General features: G+C 46.2%; 2 protein-coding genes across 21 annotated transcripts in view; one reads left to right on the top strand and one right to left on the bottom strand.

The window, feature by feature from the left end:
• HMBOX1 (homeobox containing 1) overlaps positions 1-9,437 on the bottom strand; it is a 100,911-nt gene extending 91,474 nt beyond the window's left edge. For 13 of the 18 annotated variants that reach the window (XM_015859725.2, XM_015859730.2, XM_015859734.2 and 10 more), the window contains exon 1: positions 9,140-9,436. The gene's annotated coding sequence lies outside the window, so the exon portion shown is untranslated. Of the gene's footprint in view, positions 1-6,813; positions 7,446-8,799; positions 8,968-8,987; positions 9,008-9,134 lie in introns of those variants that run through there. The other 5 variants (XM_015859742.2, XM_015859726.2, XM_032443452.1 and 2 more) reach the window with 5 other exon arrangements.
• Positions 9,438-9,657: 220 nt separating this feature from the next.
• INTS9 (integrator complex subunit 9) overlaps positions 9,658-20,262 on the top strand; it is a 65,320-nt gene continuing 54,715 nt past the window's right edge. For 2 of the 3 annotated variants that reach the window (XM_015859691.2, XM_032443450.1), the window contains exons 1-3: positions 9,658-9,754; positions 14,236-14,363; positions 18,965-19,025. In XM_015859691.2, the coding sequence (XP_015715177.1) occupies positions 9,746-9,754; positions 14,236-14,363; positions 18,965-19,025 (198 nt within the window). In that variant the 5' untranslated portion in view covers positions 9,658-9,745. Of the gene's footprint in view, positions 9,755-12,616; positions 12,683-14,235; positions 14,364-18,964; positions 19,026-20,262 lie in introns of all 3 variants that reach the window. The other variant, XM_015859692.2, reaches the window with a different exon arrangement.

The following is a 20,262-nucleotide window of genomic DNA, read 5'->3' as shown; positions in this document are numbered from 1 at the left end:
CAAACCTTTTTGCAAAGCCTCTCTCTCTGGCAGGTTTCCCACCCATCACCAGAGAGGAAGCAGCCATCCCAAACTTCAGATATATGTGCCTGACCTCACTGAGTTTTAGCTGACTGGACTGCAGGTTTCCAAACAGCTGCTTTTCAAAGGAGCAAGTCCTTTCACATACCTTTAAAGAAAAAAGAAAAAGGAAAGCCAACAACAAAAAAGCTGCCTACATCACTTGTTACCGACAATGGTATTTACATCAGGTTTGGTTTCAGGATGCCTTATGCCACTGTCCTAAAAAGCAACAATATAAATACTGCCAGAAAGAGACGTTCATGCACAGGGCTGATTACAGCTGCAACATGGAGGGAGTAAAGGCTAAATCAGTTTGGCATAGGAAGAAGGAATATAAAGGAACGGCCAAGTGAAGGCAGCTGCGTTGTTAACAAAAAGTAACAAGGCACAAAGCTACGAAGAAAACAGAACTGATTTGAGTGTGACAAGGTGACATCAATATTGAACAGAATTCTGCCCATGGAATGAACTGAGGGCTATTTAAAAGTGTCTCCCAGTGTAGGCACCTGTAAGGGTTAGGAAGTTCTGAGCTTCCAGCCAGCAATGCAATCTGTCAGAGATGCACCACGGCCTCCCCAAAAGCACTCCACCTCTGTACTTGTGGACAACCAGCAATAAAACATGATAGGATGTTCCTCTTACCAACCCAGTTTTCTTAACTGAGGGATTCCCTGGAACCCAGCATTCAGAATGGATGCTCATGTTATACTAATGTTCAAAAAGGGGATGGAGCAAACCCAGGGTGCTGTGCAGTGGCCAGTGGTGTGCAAGGCCAGGCAAGTCAACAGCAAAAAAGATTATCCTGCTAAAGAATGAGAGAACAGGGACAGCAGTAATGCCAGTCAGCATGTACTAGTGGAAAAATGCCTTGATAAAAGGCTAACTTCATTCCTTGAGATTACAAACGTAGTCAAACAGAATGAATTATGTGCACAGAGCGTACTTTGGTTCTAGTGGAGAACCACGTCAGCTGCTCCATATTGACTGGTGCTTTCTGAGAGCTGCCTGGTAGTGTTCTTCGTGTACTCCCTGCTACTGCACCACGTCAGTTCTTTTTGTCACTAAATTTAAAGGCTGATGCTATTCAACATTTTTCACTGCAGATCTGTGTCCATAACCATGCCTATGGGAACAGTGCATCACTATGAGGAAAGGGCAGAAAAAGAAAGAGATCTGAATATCTGCTTTAACCGTGCCCAGAAAAGCAAAATGTATCTGAAAACAAAGGGAAATCTGTAAACTAAGAAATGCAAACCATAGCTGCTAAGTTGCAGACCTTGCTAGGAAGAACCTCAGGGTCAGAGCAGGATTTCCCTATGCCAAAGGGGTCCTACAAACCATTTAAACAGCTGCACAGTATAAAAGGTCACTGTACCTTGATAGTCCACGTGGATAAGAGACAGACTGGAACATTTACCATGTTTGGTTTCCACTATGTTAAAAATAAATGGAGACCATGAAGAATCACCGGATGATCTGAGTGCTGGAGAAAATGCCTCAGAGTGAGACTTAAAAGCTCAACTCTGGTTCCTTATCAATTGACTAACGTGATTACAGAGTGTAAGTACCTCCATGGCAAGAAAGCACTGGGTACTAAAGGGCTCTAATCTTGTCAGGAAAGTCAGTAACAAGGACCAGCAGCAGAAGTTAGACAAATTCAAATTAGGAATCAGCCACTTACTTGTAGCAGTGACATGGCACACGCTACCAGGAGAAGTGAGGAGTCTGAAATTACTGGAGGTGGACACTCCAGCCTGGAAAGCTGTCCAAGTGTGTGTTATTTGCCAAACATCAGTTACTGGTCTCAGCTTCAGAGTCAGTGATTAAAATTTAAAGACTTGTGACATAAAAGCATATAAAATATATCAGACGAGGTGATTTAACTGTCTGTTCTCACCTTAAATTTTATGAATCTCCAATATGTTAACATCATTCTACTTCTAAGGGTAAGGAAATGAAAGAGGGAGGGATAAGTTTCAAGTTCAGTAAGTTCCTCCTTTTTCAGATCGCTGTCCTTATCGCTACACAGCACTGCTCCATCAAGCAGATGGAGCCCCTGCGAAACGCAAACAGTCAGAGCAAAAACAAGCGCGAGGTCTGGAAACAATATGTAACACAACTGGGCCGAGAAAACCAGTGATCAACTGCTTACCTCTCCCATCTGTGGCATGAAAAAAATCAGTATTAGCTTAAATAACTACTTCTTATTCTGTGTAAATACACTTATGTCATTCATGTTTATATTACCAAGAGCAGCACGCACCACCACCCAGCCAAGAATCCTGAAATACTTTAGGAACATGCAAACATCTCAACAGCCCTGAAAGGATTGTATTCATACTACACGGCGGTACACAGGCGAGTCAAGAAGTTTACCCCGCGTCATTACAGCAGAGCCTAGAAACGAGAGAGCCCGCTGACATCCCACTGCCAGAAGAACTTTCCCTTTCAACCTTTGAGCACTACTTACATGTCAGAGCCGCTGCACACCCAGCAGCCCCAACTCCAAAGCCCCGCCAGTGAAATCACAAAGAGACTTCTCTAGTGAACGCTGACATTGTAACCAGAGAATCTGATCATGGCAGAGAAAGTGTCCAAAATAAAGGTCAGAATAAATACCCAAGTAGAAACGGCGCTTGTGTTTTATGAACTAACTAAATGCTTTCTGCTTCCATTAGTACTGCAGTACCGCTGGAAGAACAAAAAGCAGATTCAGAGCTCGCTTCAGAGAGCATAAGAAACGGGCAGTTCCAAATGCAGGAAATGACTATATGCTACACTTCCTAATTGATAGGACATAGCTTATCAGAAGAATAAAACCAGCTGCTCACAATGCTCACTGCAAGAACAGCCCACAGTATTGTTTCACTGGGAGTTGTTTTATTGACGAACTTCAGAAAGTGAAAAGAAAAAAAGGTTTCTGAACTACTAAGTTCAAAAGTGGAGAGGAAACCAAAGGCAGGAATTCAAGGCAAGAGAGACTGAGATGGAAGTATTCAGAACCAAACATAATTAATATATTTTGCATGCCTGGCTCGCAAATTACTTCCTTAGTCCAATATTAATACCTCATCTACGACCACAGCAGTGAATGGGATTTGTATAAATTTAATCTAACCTCCATAGATTCCTTATACATATGGAGAACAAAAGAAGGCCCTTCCATCTATGAAGCACATAATAAAATCTGTTTTCCCCCGGCTGCAAAAACTTCTTCCATAGATCTGAAAGCAAGGCCCAACTCACAAGGCAAATAGCCACTGGAAGAAAGCAGTGCCGACATGCTGCAGACACACAAGCAAAGCTAGGTCCCTGTCCAGCCTGACCACAGAAATCCTTTTGGTACATACCTGTATATAAAACCCGATTAGCTACACCTGCTGATATGTTTCAGGACAGTAACTGCACTTAAAACCACCATGAAATGAAGTAAACGCACCTATGGAAATTCTGCAGGAGGAAGAGTTAATCAACCTTCCATACGCTCTGGGGCTGTATGGAAAGATGGAGCAGAATTCACCTTGTCAGAAGCACTCCCCTACAGCAGATCCCAGTTTTAAGAGCAGTCTTTAACTTTAAAATGCAGCTTTGGTTAAGAACTGGGAAAGGGAAATCTGCACACAGACAAGTAGAATAACCAGCCCTACATTATTCAATGCATTTAGAAGCACATCAAGCCAGCAACCGTGCAATATTTTGGTGTCCAGGTGAACATGGCGCTGAATCAAAACTGTAACAATCACACGTGTGCATTCTTAAAACAGATCTGAAGTCCAACGCTAAAAAATTCCTATTAAACAAAGGAGGAAAAGAAAATCCACACAAGAAAAAGGTGCATCACAGAATCACGGAATTATTAAGGTTAGAAAAGACCTAGAAGATCATCTAGTCCAACCATTACCAATACTTCCCAGCTAAATCATATTCATCAACACAACATCCAAACGTCCCTTACAGACTTATAAGAAAACTTATCCCAATGGTTCTTTTGCCCTGATGGAAAGGGAAAAAAAAAATACCTAACACCTTTAAAAGCAATAAAATTAAGAGAATAAATGAGGATGACGAGTGTCAGACCACAGAAGTCAATGGAAGATGAGAAATTTTCCTGAGGCTGTAAAATAGATAAATAAACCTCGCTGGCTCAGGCATTTGTACTGAGTGCATTACAAGACTGGCCATGGAATTCCATGTATTGATAGCATATCAGTGAATCACAGGTGTCAATGTGCAGCAGCTGGGGAGCTGAGGCAGCTGTGCACAGCTGTCATGGACAATGTGTGGCTCTGAGTGAGTCACTCAGCTTTCATGCCTCAGTTTCTCTACTTTTGAAATACTGGCACCTTCGTAAAGTACGTAAAGATTCACAGACAAAGGTACAAAGTATTACTTTATCAGGGAGCAGTAAAGGAGGACAGCGGCTCTGCCACAATGAATCCAACCTGAGCCATCAGAGTCCTCCTCCAGCAGTGCACCGCACAAGTTGTGGCCATAAATCGATCCCTTCTGATTAGGTTAGGCTTTACGATGCAGTAATTGTGATGGCAGCAGTTTCATAACTGTGAAACGAGCACTTTGCTCAGCAGCACATTATGCAGGAAGCCCTCCCGAACGACGACCTTTTTGGCCAACCTGACTGAACCAGCGCAGAGCAGAAGCATCCCAAACACAATATATGATTCTTAAGGTTCTCAGCCATAAAAGCTTCTCCGTTTGCTTTCACGGCCGCAGGCTAACCTAGCCGAGTGGGAGGAGAGGGGAAGGAAATCAAACAATGCACTTTTTAAGAAAGCAGAATTGAAGCATTTCTATCTCTTTGCAGCAGGCACAGCACAGAAAGAAACGCATTTCTCACAGCGGCAAGATGAAATTTTCACTTGGCCGGCAAGTACAGAGCCCATTCTCTGCTCCTCTCTGCGGACCACATGACCGCCTCAATGCATAAGAACGTTTTTTGTGCCAGCTTGCAAAGAAGACCACATAGTTAATAGTTTGCAACCTCCTTTCCCCCAGAAGATCTTCAGTGTTGAGTAACAAAATTCCTCACATGATTTCAATGAGAGGGTTCACTTGTCAGAGGCTGCTCCGAGATAGTATCAGATGTCAGGGAGGTGCTGTTTTAGACGAAGCTTTCCAACCCTTTCTTTGCAAGGCTCAGCTGAAAAAGAACAAAACTTCAGGCGATACGGTTTGAAACTGGAAGAAAGGAAAAGAATCTCTAGACGTTATTTTTAAAAGGTGGAAGTCAGCCAGTTAACCAGGGGAGGAGGAAACACTGCAAGTAAAACCCTGACAAACTCTGGAGATCGAGGACTGATCACAGCCACAGGCTCCATGCAGGAACCTGAACATCTCAATCCCTCTACGCCCTGGTTTGTCACCTGTGAAACCCAAACTAACGCTTTATTTTCATACCTTGTTATTCCTGCTTGTTTTGTTCCCCCCAGTTTATAAGCACTTGTCCCAACACTCATCTTTAGCATGAACACAAACAGCATTCATGGCTAACACACCATCAGTCTGCATGACTGAGTGCTTAAATGTGAACTCTTAGTATACTTGGCTGCCCAGCTGCTCTAATCTCTGTACAAATCAGAAAGGAGTTTTAGTTGATAGAGGAACACTAGAATGCTAAAATACAGCTTATTAATAATATCATATATAAAAACAGCTCTCAGGATGGGAGCTGACCAAAAAAAATTCCATTTCTCCTCATTACCTCCTAAAAATCCCACTATAATCGTGCCATTGGTCTCACTCCGTTGATAATACGCAAGATAATATTATCAGCATAGGTATAATTAAAGGGGCAATCCCACGAGGGCTCACATGCAGATCCAACTCCTGCTCCATTAAAATCAGCATCAAGTGAAATCGACTTCAGAAGCGTCAAAGCTGCACAAAGGAAGGGGAGAAGGGAAGACAGGCTCCTCTGCAGGAGGAACCTCAAGTTGGCAGCACCCCTCCAAGAGCTCCATTTAAATCCTAAACTTCGTATGAGATAAGAAATACTGGCCACAGACCCCAGTGCTGCTACATGTGTTTCTGTAGTGCCCTTAAAGGCTCCGCACAGACATCACAGTAAAACAGAAGTTGATTTTTTCAGATTCAAATGTGCTGTTTGTCTGATGCAAATCCGTTCATTTCCTACTGCACACAACCAAACACCTTCAGAGATGCCTTTAGGAAGCGGACAGTGCCGGGCTTTTTATTGCTCATGCTTTGGTTTCATTCATCTTCCAACTCCTCTCCCAAACCCCGTATCCTTAAAGCCCAAATTCCACCTCTGCAACATGACAGGAAACACCTGGAAATTGACGCTTAATGGAAATTAATTTTATTAAAAATAAAAGCCGTTTTAAAAGCCAATGTCAGCAGCCCCCATTCTCCCAACTCCACAGACCAAGGAAAACACACATCAAACACTTCCACGAACCGCGGATCATCACTATAAAGTAAACGCTTCATTATACATTCAATTTCCAAACACTGGGCTGCCGTGAACTTCTAATTTCACTTTAAAAGGGACCCATAAGACCAGCATAGGAACAGCCTCAGAAGTAGCAGTGAGCTTTGTGCAGCAGACACTGCTCCTAGTTCTGTTGAATTACCGTATCGCAGCACTGGAGGGATGCGTGTTTTCTAGAAAGGTCAATAAAATAGAAAAGAATTGCTCAAGACCGCTTAATAAAGTAGTTCTAGAGATAAGCAGGCCTCATCCACGCAGTATTTCCTTGAAGGTTTCCTTACCATTCTTTAAATAACCTGCCGTTTCACCTCTGGTAGCATTCCTGTAACACAGCTGGCAGTCTGCATAGCACAATGTCGTCTAGACCTGCTCTGAACAGAGTTGGATGACACAGGAGTAAAAATGCTGATGGCTGTTCGGGTGCCTGCGCTGTGCTGAAGGAACGATAGGAGGAAGAACGAGGCAGAGCTGAACGAGACACAAGTTCCTTGTTCCTCCTCCGTTCCTCCCTTGTTCCTCATCTCACGCCCAGGCTCGTCAGACAATCCCATCAACCATACAGAAAAGTTGTGGCGGTCATGGGGCTAAGGAATAATCTTCACATAGGTGGGAAAAAACAATCCCAAACCCCCGTTAGCTGATATAGCATCAAGCACCACTCAGAGGTCTCAGAATAGGCAGCTAACAAACACATCCCTGCACTGCTATCTCCCATCTCTCCTCCCCCACCTGTGCCTCAGAAATGTTTTCTTAACGATTCGGAAGAGAAATGGCAAAAAGGTTGATGCGAAACACAGAAAGAAATGAAGTTCGTTCCCTGTTCTCAAACGATTTGGCCGTAGCATGACAAGAGGAAAAAAACATATTGAGAGCGATAAATCCATATATACCTACTCCAAACTACACCCAGCATCCCGAGGGACCCGATGTAATGGTAAATAAATATAGATGCAGTTCCTACTAATGAGGTAGGGTACAGCAAGGCCAAAGCAAATGCAATCAGCTCGGGGAAAAGAACTGCACAGGACTCCTCCTCTCCCATCCAGGGAAGAAATCAAATAGCAGCCACACCATCCCAGGAAGAAAGCAATGTACCTGATGAACCCTGCAGCAATGAGCTGGGATGCAAGCAGGCACTACAGCACCAAGCCTTTCCCCACCAGTTTCCCCTTCCCTGTATTTACGTGCTGTCTTACAGGCAAATTGTAGTTTTCCCCCCCAGTTTCCTTCCCCTCCATCCCTATATAGTTGGATCAGGGGCATCCAGCAGATCCGCTCCCACACCGCCAAGCCCTGGCTGTCACGTTAACACTTTCCTCCCTACAAAGTTTCAACCTTCCCAGCTCCAGCTCACGTGCTGTGCTGTACTTAAAGCCACTTATCTCTAGTCCCAATGAGAACAAATTAAGCTACACCCCACTCCGCTGTCTGCTTACAGCCTTGATTTTCCTCTTCCTTCTTCCCTCCCCACCCCCCCCAAAGAAGCATTTTGACCCCTGCACATCACCGAACACCCACAGCTTTTTTCAGACCCACCGAAAAGGGTAAAATAAAAACCACAACAAAAAACACGACATTCCAAAGAAGTACTTCGCAAAACAACTGAAAAACCCACCAGAGGTGGAAGAACTCAGCCCAACCTGCTTCATATGTGCGATCTGAGCTGATAAACAGCACCGAACTCGGGTAGGGTCAGCCCAGAAGCGGGGCAGGGTGGGTGGGCAGCATCCCCTGCCATGCCGGGCTCTCAAGGGGGCATGAGGGTCCCCCGAACGAACCCGGGCACAGACAGAGAAGCGTCGCAGCTTCTCTCCCCGTGAAGTAGGGAATAAACAAGCGGCTGACACCCCGCCCAAACCCTCCTCACACGTTTTAGGACCGATTTGTCGCCGGCTCCTTCACCCCATCCCGCACAAACGAATCCCTTCGGTTCGACGCCTTCGCCCTCCCGCAAAGCCCCGGCAGCGGCACAGCTCGGGGGGGGGAGGCGGAATGCCCTTTTCCCCCCCACATAACCGTAGGAAAACAGTTGGGTTCACCCCGGAATGAGTGATCGCTCCCTCAAGGGTCGGATCCCGGAAAGGAATGAGGAGAAAAGAGGGGGATAAAGGGCTGAGAGATATGGGGGGGGTATGGGGAGGGAAGGGGGAAAGAGGGATGAGGGAGGGGGGCCCCCCCCAGCTCCGCTCGGGGTTCGCGGTCCCAGCACCGAAACAAGCGGAAAAATAAAGAAGAATAAAGAAATAAACGAAAGAACCAGCACCCACCCAACCTGAGGGGACTCCGCCGCCGCGACTTCGTCCTCCCCACACCCGGGAGTGGATGGGGGGGTGAAGAGGGGGGATGAAGGGGTGAAAACACAAAACAGAATAAAAAGCCGAAGCAGCAGCAGCAGCAGCAGCAGAGCGATCTCCCTGTTATCCGGGGGCACCCTTCCGTCCCCCTCCTCACGCACCCTCGGATCTCCTCACGCCTCGAATCCCTCCCAGGCTCAGACACAGCCGGGGGGGCCCTTCCCCCTCCCACCCACCCTCCCTCCCACCCTCCCTCCTGGCAGCCCACCCACCCGCCCGCCCCCGTTCCCCCCCTCACCCCCACTCACTCACTCCCGGTGCCGGCGGTTCCTCCGCTTCACCATTGAACGGGCCGCCCCCGCCGGGGACCCCCCCCCTGCAATGAGGGGAGATGAACGTGGACAACAATAGCGCTGTGCTGCCGGAGCCCCCCGAGGATAACAGCCCCCCCCTCCCCTCTCTGCCCCCTCGGCTCCTTTTCTCTCTGTTGGGCTTTATTTTTTTGTGGTGGTGGTTTTTATTTCTCCCCCCCCCCCCTCCCGGCTCGCTCACACCAGACCGACTGTCTTTGTCTGTCTGACAAGCGCCATGTTGATATCAACATCCGAGCTCCCACCTGCTGCAGCTGTGAGACCCTGGGACTTGTAGTTCCCCCCTCCCCAGGGTGACGGGGAGCGCCGCGGCTCACGGACTACAATTCCCAGCGTGCCGTGCGGCGCGGCGCCACCACGGGAGCGCGGGGCGAAGCGGAGCGCGGACTACGGCTCCCAGCATGCAACGGGACGGCAAGGTGATATGGAGGGGGGCGGCATGACGTCATCACGGGGGGACTACAAATCCCGTGATGCTTTGCGGCGGGAAGGGGGAGCGAGCCGGAAGTGGGGGGGCAGGATTGTGCCTGTAAATAGAGCCGGGCAGCATGAAGCTGGTGAGTGGGGGCTATGGGGCCATTGGGGGCCGTGGGGGGTCTATAGGGCCATGGGGGGCTGTTGGAGGCTATTGGGGTCTATTGGGGGCTATTGGGGTCTTTGGGGGCTATTGGGGTCTATGGGGGCTATTGGGGTGTATGGGGGGCTGTGGGGGGCCATGGGAGGCTATTGGGGGCTATGGGAGGCTATTGGGGTGTGTGGAGGGCTGCTGGAGGCTATTGGGGCCTATTGGAGGCTATTGGGGCCTATTGGGGGCTATTGGAGGCTATTGGGGGCTATTGGGGGCTATTGGGGGCATGGGAGGCTATGGAGGGCTATTGGGGCTATGGGAGGCTATTGGGATGTATTTGGGGGCCATGGAGGCTACTGGGGGCCATGGGAGGCTACTGGGGGGCCATGGGAGGCTACTGGGGGCTATGGGGGCTGCTGGTGGCTATGGGAGGCTGTTGGGGGCTATGGGAGGCTATTGGGATGTATGGGGGGGCTACTAGGGGCTATGGGGGGAGCTGGGTGGTGTTCTCTGCGCTGGGATCACCCTCGGGGGTTGGGTGAGGGGCAGGCAGTGGGTTTGGGCCCATAGCACATGGGGCTGTCCCATAGGAGCATCCCCAATGGTTCGGTGTGGAAATAGCTGCTGCTTTAGTGTTAATACACGTAGCTGAGGACACAGCACTGTGTTATTCACTAGGAGAGTGGTTAGGCCCTGGAAACAGGCTGCCCAGGGAGGTTGTGGATGCCCCGTCCTTGGAGGTGTTTCAAGGCCAGGTTGGATGGGGCCATGGGCAACCTGATCTATGGGGTCTCTATGGGGTCTATGGGGTCCTATGGGTCCTATGGGGTCTCTTGGCAACCTGATACTAGTAAATGTGTAGTGTTTGGTGGCCCTGCTAGGCAGGGGGGTGAACTACATGATCCTTGAGGTCCCTTCCAACCCGGGTCAGTCTGTGATTATTACACGCCTGGTGCCTTCAACTCGATGTAAGGCATAAACACTGAGTCAGGGGTTGAGGCTGTGTGGGAGTGAACTGGGATTCTGGGCTTATTTTGAGGCTTAAAGATCGTCACATTTGTGGTTCGACTACAATTAGTTCAGCAGGTGGCTGAAGAGCTCGGTGCCATGTGATGTGAGTTTATGAGGTGAAAGGCTCAGTGTGTGGATGGGGGTCCTGGAGTGTGATCAGAGAGGGGCAAAAAGCTGTGAGGGTCTGGAGGACAAATGGATGAGCTGCTGGAGAGGAGCTCTGCTGAGAGGGGACCTGGTGGAGACATGGGTTGACGCATGAGCCAGCAGTGTGCCACTTGTAAGCAAAAAAGCCAATGGCATAACTTGGTGTGTGATTTTAAAAGAGTGTTACCAGCAGGTCGAAGGAGGTGATCCTCCCCTCTTAACTCTGCCCTGCTGAGGCCTCATCTGGAATATTGTGTCCAGTTCTGGGCTCCCCAGTTACAAAAAAGGACAGGGATTCTTGGAAAAGTGGGCGCAGCGGAGGGACACAAGATGGTGAAGGGCCTGGAAGCATCTCCCCTATGAGGAGAAGAACTTAGGGACAACCTGGGTCTGTTTAGCCCTTGAGAAAAGAAGGCTGAGAGGGGACTTGATCCAGGATATCCAGGATCCCCTGGATATTAGGAAACGGTTCCTCTCAGAAAGTGTGGCCTTGCACTGGTACAGCTGCCCAGAGAGGTGGTGGGGTCAGCGTCCATGGAGGTGTTTAAGAGCTGTGGGGATGGGGCACTGAGGGACACAGTGGGCACCACAGTGATGGGGTGGGTTGGACTTGGAGATCTCAGAGGTCTTTTCCAACCTGAATGATTTTCTGAATGCTTCTGGTTGGAGAAACTGGGAAAGTGTTTGTGGACGTAGGGGCTGATATTGTAGCACAGGGGGAAAAGCAAACTGAGAAATCTTTAAATGAAGACTGTGGTGGAAATATGGGGATCCTCATTGTAGAGTGTTGTACAAGGGTAGGCTGGGGGTGACCTCATTGCAGCCTTTCAGCACCTGAAGGGAACCTATATGCAGGAGGGGAGTAAACTCTTTGAAACGGCTGATAATAGTAAGACAAGGGGAAACGGTTTAAAGTTGAAAGAGGGAGGATTTAGGTTGGATGTTAGGGGGAAGTTCTTTACTATGAGAGTGGTGAGGTGCTGGAACAGGCTGCCCAGGGAGGTTGTGGATGCCCCATCCCTGGAGTTGTTCAAGGCCAGGTTGGACGGGGCCCTGGGCAACTTGATCTAGTAAATGTGTATGTTTGGTGGCCCTGCCAGGCAGGGGGGTTGGAATCCGATGAAAAACTCAAACTTCCACAATTTCAGTGTACTCCAACCCAGGTAAATCCAGTTGAGATAACTGGATCTGTGTGATAACACTGGCACAAAGCGCTGCAGTTATTTGTTGGCTTCAGTTCAACTTACAAAAATTGGAATGTTTTGGAGCTGCTAGCGAGATGTCGTCTCTCTTTCTGTCACTTTGCCATATATGAGCTCACCAGCAACTCTCCAAGCTGGTGAGCGCTCAGCGTGAGCCAGATGTCTGCTGAGAGCCAGCCTGTGTGAGGGCTTTAGCCCCTCGCCTTCATCTCTGCACCCTGCTCTGCCAAACTGCCATTCAGTTTACAGAGCAAGTCAAGGGAGCTGTGCACTGAGATGGGCACACTTGTAGTCCTTTGTTTATGTTTTGGGTTGTTTTTTCTCCATAACTGGTTTCTAATGAAGAGGTAAGGAGCCCATTGCGTTAGCTGCTTCGACCTTTGGTCAGGAGGGGAAAAGAGATGAAAGCAAATGGATCTAAGAGCAAAAAAGGACTTGCACTTCAATCCAGTCAGGGGTATTATTAACTGGGGTCTCTGGATCTGTTTTAGACGGGATGAAGTGTGGACTGGGAGGAAGAAATCAAATGTAGTCCATATAGAGGTGTAATAGTGCAGGTATGGATTCCTAATGTAAAACTGTAACAGAGATACAGCCCTAGAAGTATCACATGCAAATATCTGTACTGTGTAAGTGCAGTTTGCTTTGCCTTATGTCACTTTAAGTCAATGTGATAGAGAAGAGTCCATTGGCTCCTAGGGATCCACTTACTGCAGGTTGACGGCCATCTGAATTCCTTGTTTGTACACTGGCTTTTCACCAGTTTGGTTTATCAAGCTTTCTTAAACTTTGGTAACAGCAGACAAAACATAACGTTGCTCCTTAATAATTAAGACTTTATGAACTGAACACTTTATGAACGGGCTGTGATGCTGTTAATTTAATATTTAAATGTTAGCGGGTTTTAATATTTAAATATAACTTAAAACAGTTTTGTGATGAATGTATGTGAACAGCCTCCTTGGGAGTTGTTAATTCAAACAGTTGCAGTCCTGTGTTCACATATTGTGAGCGGAGGCAGAGAATGAAATGATTAATATACCTTCCTTTCACTTCTGGAAAGCAAGCATAAGGAATAAATACCTTAGAAAATGACTGACTAATTTTTTGTGTAGTGCATGAACGACAAGTTGATACTTTTCATCTTAATTGACCAAAACTCGAGTTTAAAAGCTGCCTGACCACCTGAGAGTTGTCGTGTTAGGAGATGCTGGGACTTTGAGATGCAACATCTCTTCTTCCTGCAGTCTTTGAAGGACCATTGAGTACCTGTCCTGTATTCAGACATTTCAGTTTCTAATCTCGCCTTTAAAGGTAGCATTTTTTATTCACTTCTCCTTATTCAAAGCTTCAGCTGCTCCTGTGCCTTGTTAAATGTTTGCCACTCCCAGTAGAGGAGGTGGCTGCATCTCAATGACGCTGGGGTGCCCAGTACATAACCTGCTTACTGGCTCATTAACCCTGCAAAGCACTGTGATTTCTCAGTACACAAACTGTTCCATTCAGGTATGGTGGTCCGTTCCCTACTGTTTCCTGTTTGCATTTAGCAAGACAAAAAGCAGGTGAGAGCATGCCCCGGAGCTGCTGCTCAGTGCACTACAGCTTCCTCTGCCCAGCAGTGCTGAGAAGCCCCAGGTGTGTCCTGCACCTTGCTTCGTTATTGAGTTTAGTTCCTTAGGGAAATAGGATTTGTGCTCCTGCAGGAGTTCTGTTTCCACCCTTGAGTCATTCTCACATTTGCACACCTGTTTCAGCCAAGTTTTGCCCGTTGGACTGAGTTTTAAGGACACCGACTGTCCAGGATCTTTGGGTGGTGGTGGAAGAAAGAGATTCTGTATGTGTCAGAAATTAGGGGGAGGTGCTACTCTATCCATTTGTCCTTTGTGATCAGAAAACCTTGTGGGAAGAAAATCTGCATCTTAATGCCCTAACATGGGGAAACCCCAATGGATGGATAGTTTTGAGATAATAATTCATGTTAAACCAAGAGTTTCATTCTGGCATGCGTGAAACTATGTGTTTAAAAATGAGGAGGAAAAGGTCAATTTTCAGGGGGCTTCAGTCTATTGGTAAAGGTGTTGAGGAACTCACCTTCATGTTCTGCTTTCAGTACTGCCTGTCAGGACATCCAACCTTACCATGCAACGTGCTCAAGTTCAAGTCCACCACCATCATGTTGGATTGTGGACTGGATATGACATCTACCCTCAATTTCCTGCCGTTACCACTGGTTCAGAGGTATGTTCTGCAGCCTGTGAGCACTTAGTTTGTGTCTTCTTGGGTTGCAGTTTGAGTGCTCTGCATGAAATGGTATATTGGAAGGAGAGAGGGGATGAGTACAAATGAACTGCATCATCTGATATCATAAATAGACTTTGTTCACTTAAAAATTCTCTTTATCAAAATAACGTCCTTTGGCTCAGTAGACGGAAGACATTTTATGGATTTATTGATTGGTTTTTCTAGATAATTTATTCTAAGCTTCAGTAAGGTATTGCTGCAACTGCTCAGCACAAGTGAGGTCACATATCTGTCATCTTTCTGGCTTCTTCATGCAAGATGAGATAAATGGGTAACTGAGATGGAGTGCAGGGAGCCCGGCAAGTACTGTTTAACCACCATCTTCTCAGGCTTTTTGTCAGAGCGTGGGCTGATGCAAAGAAAAATAGCACTTAACTGTCCTCCTTAGTTGACTGCATGGCATAATTGTTCCCTTTTAAAATTTAAATAAATAAAAGTGCAGTGCGCACGGGAATGAAACAGCAGCAAAGCAAAAGTAGTTCAGAAGAGAATCCTGAGTTCAAGACTCCTCCTTCCATGCTCAGGCTTCACAAAGTGGCCTTTTCCTGGATTTGCAAATGGATTTGGACATTCGCTGTGACTTGTGTCTTGTGTTAAGTGGAACAGATGACAACAACTCTAGTTTGGGAAGGTGGGAATGAGGAGCTCCTGGTGGTGTGAAGCTAGCAGGAGTTTTCACAAAAGGCTTTTCTTAACTTTGGTCCATAAGGGAAGAAGTGAGATGGGGGAGGCTGGGTTGATAGGGGTAGAGTAAGACCAGGAAGGGAGTTTTGTAAGTGACCTAATGAGGTTAAAGCAGATGACCAGCACTTTGTATGATTTGCTATTTCTTGGAGAGGAGAAGCATAGACAACATAGACATTAGTCTGCAAGGATGTGGAGTTCCAAGGTCTGTGCAGTGAGCAGCAGATACCTAAAGGCAGATCTGTGTGGTATTTTTGTTAACTACAGTGTTTAGGAGCAGTAGTAGATTTTGAAAGAACTAAAGGGGTGGGGGGGGGGAATTCAGCTCCAGACAGAACTGCCTTGCATTAGCTTCAGAATAAAGAAATTGGAAGGGGGACAAGTAGCAAAATTAGGTGATTGAACAAAGGCTTATGAGGTTCTTAGAACTGCAGGCATCAGTGCTCCCCTGGGATATGCCAGCTTTGTCTACTGATGGCAGACCCTGGGAATGAACAGCCAAATTGCAGGTCACAACCTGGAATTCCCCAAGTACCTCCAGAATGTCTGCACTAAAATGACTCAAACTCAATAAGAAAGGATGTCAGATTTGACCCCTGATGGCCCAGAGGAATCCGAGCAAACAGTTGGATTTAAATCCAATCAATCATGTCGGTAAGGTGATTGAACACCCCTTACAGCAAGGATTGTCCTAAGTACATGGACTTGGGCAAGTAATTGATCTCTTCAGTATTCTACAAAACAGATGTCCTGCAGGGAGTTGTGGGAATGAGGTAGAAACATTATATATCTGGTCACCGTAACCAGGATGTCTGAATACCTCTGAAACTCAAATGTGTATTATCAGCATAATGTGGGTAGGTGATAGAGAGCTGACGTTATTATCATTTTCCAGATGACAGACTATAAGAAGGCCTGACTGAGATCTTTCATAATGCTTGTAGCAGAGCAGAATTTTGTAATGTCTGTCAGACCTCAGGTTATTAACAGCTGTATTTCCTCTTACAATTAGGAGTGCTTCTTGCCTCTAGGCTGAGACAGACCCACATGAAACCATGACCAGAGGGGAGCTATGCCTCTCTCTGCTGTCTTTAAGTAGGATCCATGGATCTATGGGAGTAAGGTCTGTGAACCAGTTGGGCTCTGCAAGTCTTTGTACGTGATCTGCAGCGGTGCCCTAATAGTTACCTCTGATATTACAGTACGTCTTTGCTATGCAGCTAGAGCCTGTGTCCTACCTCTTACAAGACCCTCCTTGAGCAAACACTTTGAGAGCCTGTGCTTTAATCTGTGAGAAAGTGCTGTAGTGTTTGTCTCTTTAAAAGAACTGGACATTTTTTAGAGTTCTTTCTTCTTCAGAAGCAGCCCATCAAAAGATATGGAGATTCCACCCTGGAAATGGCAGTCCTTGTTCTCACCAACACATGGAGAGTGCACAAAGTGCAGCGGTTGTCAAACACTCCAAGCCAGTTCCCATTCTTTAAGGGGAGTTTGTCAACTGGGATTTTCTCCCCTGTACCAAAGTCAAATGCAAAACTGCAAGGTGAACATGTGGGAAGCTCTTAACCTTTCCTGTCTAACCATGACACACTTGCTCACATTATTTATGTGACAGTTCTAGCTATTTTGGATTAATCAATCACTCTATTACAATGTCAGAACTATGTCGGCAGGAACTGTGTTTCTTCTTGGCTTCAAGGTAAAAGTCCTTTCTGTCCTGTGTTGCTTATTCCACTTTTTTACTTCCGTGTCCCCCCCCCCCCACAGGACCCATCTACTAATTTGTCTCTTAACAAGATTCTGTTCTCTTCAGTGGATGCCAGGTTTACAAGTTGTTTGTGCTCATTCATGAATAAGACAAAATCACATACAAGGCTAAATTAGAAGGGGCATGGCCAGCAGGTCAAGAAAAGTTTATTCCTCTTGGCCTCATGCTGAAGAAAGCACAAATGGATCCCAGTTTGGACCTGAAGGAGGGTGCTGAGAGACTTGAGAGGGTCTTCAAGGAGGGTTCCAAGATGATTGGGGTTTAGAGCCCATGACTGTACCAAGAGGTTGAAGGTTTGCTTACTTGATCCAGCAGCAAGGAGGCTGAAGGAGGAGCTCCTAGCAATGCATCTACCTGAAAGGACAGTACAAAGAATGGTTAAACTCTTCTTGGGTGACAGTGCTGGGGGTGGGGGGCAAGTAGTCATGGATTGCTACTTTAGAACCTTGGATTGGACATTAGCATCTCAATGATGAAGTTTCTCTTAGTCTCACACTTTTAACCATTCCCAGAGACTCTCTGGAATCTTGTCCTTCTGGGATTTGCATGTTGCAGCAAAACAAAGCTGTGACTGCCCTGGTCTAGGGCTGGCTCTGAGAGAGCATGCTACAGACCTGCCCATGGTCCCTCCAACTAATGTTTTTGCCCTCTCCTTCCTTACCTGCTGCATTTGCTGCTTAGCAGTGTGGTTTGTTCTTGCTTTCTCCCAGCTTTTCCCTTTGGATCACTTGCTCTCCCCACAGCTTTCCCCACCCATCTCTGAAATACAGAACTCAATCTGTGCTTTTGAGGAGCTCTATTGGGAGTACATTTAGACACCTTTTATATCATTAGGCTTCTTCAGCACTGCTCCTTATCCTCAGAAGGGGGTCATGCTTCTCTGGTGTAGCTTCTCCTACTGCTTCTTGATGACACCCTTCTGCTCTCTCCTCTCACCTTTTGCCTTGACTCCTTGAATCTTTATTTCCCCCTTTTCCTTACTGGAGTACCAGTTAGGATCAGTTCTTTTATACTGATGTTAGTTTAAACACAAGATTACTCTGAACCATTGAGTCACTTCCTATTTTCAAGAACTTAAATTCAAAAGCCCTTATAGTGCATAAGCATTCCTCTCTTCACAGTTCAGTGCTAAGCACTTGCACGTTTCACTGCAGCCAGGCTCTCAAGTTCTGCCTGAATCTGAGGTCTTTGCAGGCTTTGGTTCCAGGCAGCTTTTAGTGTCTCCTCTCAGCTTTTCTGGATTTCTGTAGAGGTTCTTGAATCTGGGTCAGCAGTAGCTTCAGAACTAAGTTATAGGCTCACACAAACCAGGTGTAACTGTGAAGCAGGGGTGTGTGGAATGCTGAGGCAATTCCTACTGTGAACTCAGAATTACACTGTTATCCTTGAAGTTCCCTTATTAGCATTGAAAACAACAAATATTAAAAAGAAAAGGGGGGGTGGCTGGGGCTGCTGTTGCTGTAACTGCATGTTTTATGTTGGCAGGTCTGGCAACAGACAGCAAAGTCTGCTTGCTCCTCTCTCCCTCCAACACAGATACAAGCGCTGTACAGATGTTGGTGTGGTTCTTCAAGGCACAAAATCATGGTTTACAGGGCTATAAAATCACACCCTCTGTGTCCATCAGTGACTGAGGCCCTGGTGTTGATCTTTGCCTTCCATTGCTAGTGTGACCATTTGTCATCTTCTGTCCCAAAGCAGATTCAGTTTTACAGTGCTTTTGTATTGTTTCAGACATAAAGTTTGCTGCTGCCTTAATCTTTCTTCCATTCATACAGCCGTTTCACCTAAGGCAACTTCAATAGCACTGAGCCTTTTTGAAATTCTCATCATAAAGGACTGAAATCAAACTCCCTGCTTGTGTCATCCGCTTTATTTTTTTTAATGTGTAAGTGTCATAATGATGATTTGTAAAAGTCATTTCAGTGAGCACTTAAACACTGTGAAACTGTTTTATTGAGGTTGTTAGTTCCCTGAAACTGAGGCAGTGTTCTTTTCCTGTCTGACGGCAAACAGCAGATCTGTGCTCAGTGAGTGACAATGGAAGAATTCATATTTCAATATATTTTCTTCTCTCCTTCTGCAGCCCCAGGCTGGCCAAACTTCCTGGATTAGTTTTGAAAGATGGAAGCACGTTTCTGGACAAGGTACTGTACTGCTGGTTAGAATTTTCTTGCCATGCAAAAAGCCAACGGACAGATCAGGGGATTGCACTACAGGAACAATACTTATCATGCTGACTCATCGCCAGGGTTTCTGTGTGTACTGTTACCGGCCATGATGGAGAGCAGAATATTTTCAAACAGAATGTTAGCTGCAACTCTGAGGCTTTCAGTCTTCAGAGGTAGCCTGCCTTCCTAAAATACCCTTTTAAAATGCAGAAATCATCAGTTTGAATGTTTTCCTGTTTCACTGAGCTACATAAATAACACTACTTTAACTTGGAGAGTGCCTCTTATTCGACACCCTCGCTTTTATGACAGTAAAACTTCATAGCTAATTTGTAAATGAAGTTGATATCATCCCCCTTTTTTAGGCAGGAAAACTACAAGTGAACGGTTTGCCTATGGGAGGTCTCTTAAGAGGAAGAGCTTTGGCTTCATGTGTGTTCTGCTACTGGACATAGCAGGGAGGATTTCATCTCCAGCCTCCTAGTTCTAAGACACAGAACTGACTCAACTATGAGAGACATTTATTTTTTCTCCCCTTCTTTTCATTACAGTAGTTTTATAATGAGCGTTTTTCTGGGCTTCAACCGAAACTGGGCACTGCAGCATCCAGCTGGATCTGCCATAGGGGAACAATGAACACAGCAATATGTCAGATGCTAGTAAAATAGGCAGATACTTTTCAAATGTGTTCAGCAATAGATACTGGTAGAGAAAATAGTTTTTTAATAGATTGTTCTTCAACTACATGAACATTAAAGGGAAAATGGTAATAATAGCCCCTTTTGTAGGGGACTTCTGGGCTGATCTGATTCCTACAGACAAGAAAGCTGAAGATCATAGATTTAAGACCTTAGTTTTCTTCTCATTGGGGACAAAAGAAACTATATAGGCAGTACTTCTGTAAGTAAAACAGTATTAGTTCTATTCAGAGCATATGCTGGCTGAGAATCACAGAGTTATGGATGCTCTGTGGCAGGAATGGAGTTTACCCAGTTTAAATTTGCTTCCCCTGAACTCCATCTTTAGTCTCAGAGCCTTTGGATTCTGTTCTATCTGAAGAACAAATAGGCCATCAGTATATTTTGTAAGTGAGGTATTTACATTTCTTTGGTGCTCCTGCATTGTGTGCTCTGGAGAATCTTCATACTTTCACAGTGTGAATGGAAAACATGTGTTAAAAATTCAAAGGCTGCATTTCTTACCTTCACCTTGA

The sequence above is a fragment of the Coturnix japonica genome, chromosome 3, assembly GCF_001577835.2.
Source record: "Coturnix japonica isolate 7356 chromosome 3, Coturnix japonica 2.1, whole genome shotgun sequence".
Lineage (NCBI taxonomy): Eukaryota > Metazoa > Chordata > Aves > Galliformes > Phasianidae > Coturnix > Coturnix japonica.
This window is presented reverse-complemented; position numbering and strand designations above follow the sequence as displayed.